General features: G+C 47.8%; 1 protein-coding gene across 1 annotated transcript in view; it reads right to left on the bottom strand.

Moving 5' to 3' along the window:
• Positions 1 to 355: 355 nt before the first annotated feature.
• Positions 356 to 6000, bottom strand: part of ints4 (integrator complex subunit 4) — a 72242-nt gene continuing 66597 nt past the window's right edge. Inside the window, exons 22-23 of the mRNA XM_052025682.1 lie at positions 3192 to 3312; positions 356 to 1315 (exon numbers count right to left, since the gene is read on the bottom strand). Of these exons, the coding sequence (XP_051881642.1) occupies positions 1116 to 1315; positions 3192 to 3312 (321 nt within the window). The 3' untranslated portion in view covers positions 356 to 1115. The remainder of the gene's footprint in view (positions 1316 to 3191; positions 3313 to 6000) is intronic.

Here is a 6000-nt window from a genome sequence, read left to right as displayed (position 1 = left end):
ACACATGTACTTGTGCATGTGACAATAAACTCAACTTTAAAACGTTTTGGAAATTCACTCTTTACAAATTCACAAATCACCAAAATATCTGAGATATGGAATAAAAAATTGCTCTCACTGAATTAATGTGAAAAAAAACCCAAAGAAGTAAACACAAAATTTATTCTTTTCAACGTGCATTGCTTGACATGTACGCAGATGATGTGGCTTCGCGCTAAGGGAAATCGCGACACGTATCATCTTCTAGGAACGCAACCCTCGCCATTACACGAGGGTCACCTCACCTGTGTGTCATTCACAGAACTAGCCTGGTGGATGGGGGGTTGGGGGGGGGGGGGGGGGGGGTGCATCCACTCCCTAATTAAAGCTGCAATTAAAATTTAAGTCATTGACCTACACCAGGATGACATCCCACAAGGAACCTGAGCTGCAACCACTCTCACTGTGCACCAGGTGGGGTCTACAGACAGCTCAACATCCTTCTGGCAGCAGAGAAACCCGCTGTAGAAATCCCTGCTCAGTCTCCTGTTCCCCACCCACAACCCGTCACTGGCCCAGTTCCAGCAGCATCTGGTGACCCCCCCTTCCCCCCAGCTCGCTGTCCTCAGGGAAATAACTGGGTGAATTCTCAGCCGAGAACCTCCCTACCCGACATGCAACAGCAAAGGTCACAGAGACGTGGTAGGAGTACAGCGAGCTCAGAATCAAACCTTTGGGAAAAGTCAAGCTCTCTGCCACTTGGTGGTACAAGGGAGCAACACACAGAGTCTTGAAAATGTTTTTATCAAATTTTCAATAGGAAAATAAAGTTAATTATTCCAAAAGTTCAGAGTTTCTCACTGCTGCTCAGTGCCTGATTTAACAGCAATGACGTGGAGCTTAGAAGGTTTAAATGCTGTGTTAGAACTTAGCACAACATTCCCTTGTATGGTGAGACAAAGGATTTTGCAGTGTTCTTGACCCTCAGACTTTACAAAGTCTGCACTCCTCAGAGTTCTCAGGTGGGTGACTAACCTAAGCTGCTCCTGCTGTACGGTTTGTGCTCAAGGAACAGCCTGTGTTGTGAGTTCTTTCTCCGGATCAGACGAGTCCTCTGGCAGCAGTGATGTTAGCCCTCATCGCCTGGCTGGTTTGGGCATCAGGTAGACTTTGACCTGCTTGCTGAGGTTAATGGTGCCCTCGATGACGTTAGGTGCCTGCGGCAAACCGTCCACACTGTCGCTCCAGGCCGGTCTGGTGAGGCCACTCAGGCTGGACGTCCGACTCTTACTGGAACTGTAGGCCAGCAATAACCGCACCTCGACCTGGCAGGGCTCTGTGGGACAGGCGGGAGGGAGAGGGATAGGAGTCACAGGTGTTAGAGTACACACAGGGACAGGTATGTGCACGCGCACGCACAACAGGGACGGGGGCGCACACACGTGTGCGCACATTATGGGGGGGGGGGGGGGGGCCAGGCACAACAGGGACAGGGAGGTGTGCATGCACGCACACACCAGTAGGTATTATTCTTCCTGGTCAGTCAGAAGGCTGAGTCACTGGGAACTCAGTGGCACAATTAGTAGGGCTGCTGCCTCACAGACATGGAGACCAGAGTTTTCTCCCACAGAAGTGGGGGGGGTCGGTGGGTTAACTGGCAGCTGTAAGTTGCCCCTGGTGTGTTGGTGGGCTGTAGAAAAATTAGGGTGGAATTGATGGGCATGTGGGAGAGAACAGGTCACAGGGAAATAAGTAGGATAACAGGACTGAAAACCAGTAATAGACATGATGGACTGAACAGCCTCCTTCTATATTGTAAAGAAATGTGGAAGCTGGTCCATATTGGTTTTTAAACTTATGCCCAAGCTGCATCCCACCACTCTACACCTCACCCACCCTCATCCACTGCCTCGTGCATTTCTCTAACTTCCCCTTAAACCCATCTGTACCATTCCCAGTGGACAGGAGGTCCACAGTCTCGCCAGGGACTTTCTCCTGAATTCCCCAGTGCATTAATCCGTGACTCCCTGATACCGATAGCCCTTCATTCTCATCTCCCTCACTGATGGGAACACCTAGTCTACACCATGAAAAACACGATGATGCTGGAGGAACTCAGCAGGCTAGGCAGCATCCGTGGAGAAAAGCAGGCGGTCAACGTTTCGGGGACACGGATGCTGCCTGTGGCCTGCTGAGTTCCTCCAGCATCATCGTGTTTTTCATCTAGATTCCAGCGTCTGCAGTCCTTTGTTTCCCTAGTCTACACCAACCCTGCCAAGACCCATTCAATAATATGCCCCTCAGTCCTTTTCTCATTCCAAAAAAACGAGCCCCATGCATTCCAGTGTTACCTGTAACAGTTCTAATTTCACCCTTTTCGCCTGCGTCCTTAACTCTGCTTTACGTAGTACGTACAACAGGACAGCACAGGAACAGGCCCTTCAGCCTACGTAACAACAAATTAAGCTAACCTATTCTCCCTGCACACTATCCATATCCCTCTGTTCTCTACATATTCGTGTCTATCTAAAAGCCTCTTAAACACCACTATCATATCTGCTTCCACCACCACCCCTAGCAGCCTGTTCCAGGCACCCACCACTCTCTGTGTAAAAAAACTTGCCCCGCACATCTCCTTTGAACTTTCCCCTACTCTCCTTAAATGCACGTCCTCTAGTATTAGACATTTTGATTCTGGGAAAAAGACACCAGCTGTCTATCGATGCCTCTCATGATTTTATAAACTCCTATCAGGTCTCCCCTCAGCCCCCGCCGCTCCAGAGAAAACAACCCAAGTTTGTCCAACCTTTCCTTATAGCTCATGTCCTCTAATCCAGGCAGCATCCTGATGAACCTCTTCTGCACCCTCTCCAAAGCCTCCACATCTTCCTGTAATGGGGCGACCAGAATGTGTCTCTCTAAAAGCTTTTTAAATGCCACTGTCATATCAGCTTCCACCACCAACCCCGGTGTGTAACCCAGACACCTACCACTCTCTGTGCAAATCTCCGCATATCTCCTTTAAGCTCCCCCCGACCCCCCCCCCCCCCCCCCCCCCCCCCCCCCCCCCCCACCCCCGGCCCTAAAGCCATGCCCTTGGATAAAAGATTCCGACCGTCCACCCAATCTATGCCACCAATTCTGAGTCCTGCTTTGTCCAGGACTCTGATAAAAGCATCACCCGAATGCATCTGATGCAGATCATCTCTCACCTGTCCAGGCTGTGTGGGAAAGATAGACTTGGGTAATCAACCTGTGTCTTCCAGGCCCAGGATTTCGAAAATCCGCCGGTTTGGGATGGATTATGTGGGCTTGGCCGTCTGGATACGTGACCTGCAGGTGACACAAGAGGTAGCTCAGACACACAGCACCATCGGTTCACACTTCCCACTTCCATTTACTCCACGTATTAAGATGGGAAAAACAGGTGGATATAATCGAACGGATTAAAGCTCATTTATGTTAATTTAAGTTGATGTAATTTATGTTTGCCATGTACTATGCTGCTGCAAAACAAAATATCTTTATTAGTCACATGTACATCGAAACACACAGTGAAATGCACCTTTTGCGTAGAGTGTTCTGGGGGCAGCCCGCAAGTGTCGCCACGTTTCCAGCGCCAATAGAACGTGCCCACAACTTCCTAACCTGTATGTCTTGGGAATGTGGGAAGAAACCGGAGCACCCGGAGGAAACCCACGTAGACACCGGGAGAACGGACAAACTCCTTACAGACAGCGGCCGGAATTGAACCCGGGTCGCTGGCGCTGTAATAGCGTTACGCTAACCACTACCGTGCCTGCCTTTATGACATTTATACCCTGGGTATGTATACCCATGACAACGAACTTGAGATAATTGGATAAATAATTCAGAAGAAGATTAGGAAAATTTGTTTTACGCAGTGAGTTGTTGTGATCTGAAATACGCTGAAAGGCAAATACAAATAGATGCAGAGGAGATTTATGCAGATGTTGCCAGGACTCGAGGGCCTGAGTTATAGAGAGGTTGAGCAGGCTGGGACTTTATTCATTGGAGCATAGGACACTGAGGGGTGACCTTATAGAGGTGTATAAAATCATGAGGGGCATAGATAGGGTGAATGTACACACAGTCTTTTTCCCAGGGTTGGGGAATCAAGAACTAGAGGGCATGGGTTTAAGGTGAGAGTGGAGAGATTTAATAGGACCAGCTGAGGGGCAGCTTTTGCACCCAGAGGGTGGTCCATATACGGAATGAGCTGCCTGAGGAAGTGGTTGAGGCAGAAGTGATAACTACACTTAAAAGCACCTTGGACAGGTACATGGATACGAAAGGTTTATCTAATCTAGTCCCATTTGCCTGCATTTGGCCCATATCCCTCTATGGGCCAAATGGCCTGTTTCCATGCTGTATGACTCTTGACTCCAAGTCATAGACTCACTTTAGCCCACTGAGTCCATGCTGACATCAACCACCCACCTACACTAATCCTTAATTTACAGCGGCCAATTAACCTACCAACCCACATATTTCTGGGATGTGGGAGGAAACCGGAGCACCCGGGGGAAACCCATGCTGTCACAGGGAGAACATGCAAACTGCACACAGACAGCACCAGAGATCGGGACTGAACCTGAGTCTGTGACACTACTGCAGCGCTGTGCAATGGGAACTACCTGAAAGGATTTGGTGAAATACTTTTATCCAGATAATTCAACCTGTCAGCCTTGTTCCACCAATCATTTAAACTGTGGCTGATGTGTATGTAAGCACGTCACCCTTATTCACTTCTCATCCCTGATTACTGTTCTAGATCCAAAACCTTATCAATCTTGGTTTTGAAGTTTCAATGGACTCTCTTCCTTCAGAAAGCTGTTAAAATTAAGAATGACTAATTTCCACTCTCATTTTTTACTGAAAGGAAAAACTTTTGCAAGGCCACAGCAGAGGGACACTGGACCAGGCTACCCCTATCAATGAAGGAATGACACCTTGTCTGTCTACACTTCCTGCTGCCTCAGGAAAGCATCCAACATAATTAATGAGTCCTCCTACCACGAACATTCTCTCTTCTCCCCCCTCCCATCAGGCAGAAGATACAAAAGCTTGAGAGTACGTACCACCAGGCTCAAGGACTGCTTCTATCCCGACGTCATAAGACTCCTGAAGGGACCTCTTGTACAATAAGATGGACTCTTGACCTCACAATCTACCTTGTCGTGGCCCTTGCACCTTATTGTCTGCCTGCACTGCACTTTCTCTGTAACTGTAACACTATATTCCACATTCTGTTATTGCTTTTCCTTGCACTACCTCGACGTACTGATGTTTTGGAATGCTCAGTCTGGATGGCATGCAAAACAAAGTTTTTCACTGCATCTTAGTACATGTGACAATAATAAACCGATTACCAATAAACCTAGTCCAGATGAAGGGTCTCGACCCGAAACATCAACTGCCCATTTCCCTCCATAGATGCTGCCTGACCCGCTCAGTTCCTCCAGCGCTGTTGTGTTGACCAATAAACCTTTGTCTCAATGGTTAAGATCCTTTTTAAAATGGCTGGATGATTCGCTACTGTGTCCTAGTTATACTGAGTCTCGGTCAGAGGACTGATTGAACCCTACAAAATTAAGATCGATAAGATGTGGGGCAGATACATTAGGGACATTTAAGAGCCTCTTAGATAGACACACGAATGATAGAGAAATGGAGGGCTATGTGGGAGGAAGGGGTTAGATAGATCTTAGAGCAAGATAAAATGTCGGCACAACATTGTGGGCCAAATGGCCTGTACTGTGCTGTATGTTCTATGTTCTAAGATTTTGAATCAGAAGGTTATTAAGTGACAGGCAGTCTAAGAGAGTGATGAGTACATACATCCATCAACCATGATCTAATATTGAAGAGTGAAACTCAATAAAGTCAGGAAATGCTGGAAACTCTCAGGAGGTCATCAAGCATCAGTGGAGAGAGAAGCAGAGCTAGTATTTCAGGTCTGAGACCCTTCGTCAAAACTGGGAAAGAGAGAAAACAGGA

Source organism: Pristis pectinata, chromosome 11 (genome assembly GCF_009764475.1).
Source record: "Pristis pectinata isolate sPriPec2 chromosome 11, sPriPec2.1.pri, whole genome shotgun sequence".
NCBI lineage: Eukaryota > Metazoa > Chordata > Chondrichthyes > Rhinopristiformes > Pristidae > Pristis > Pristis pectinata.
The sequence above is the reverse complement of the archived record's forward strand: the minus strand, read 5'-3'. Positions and strand labels throughout refer to the sequence as shown.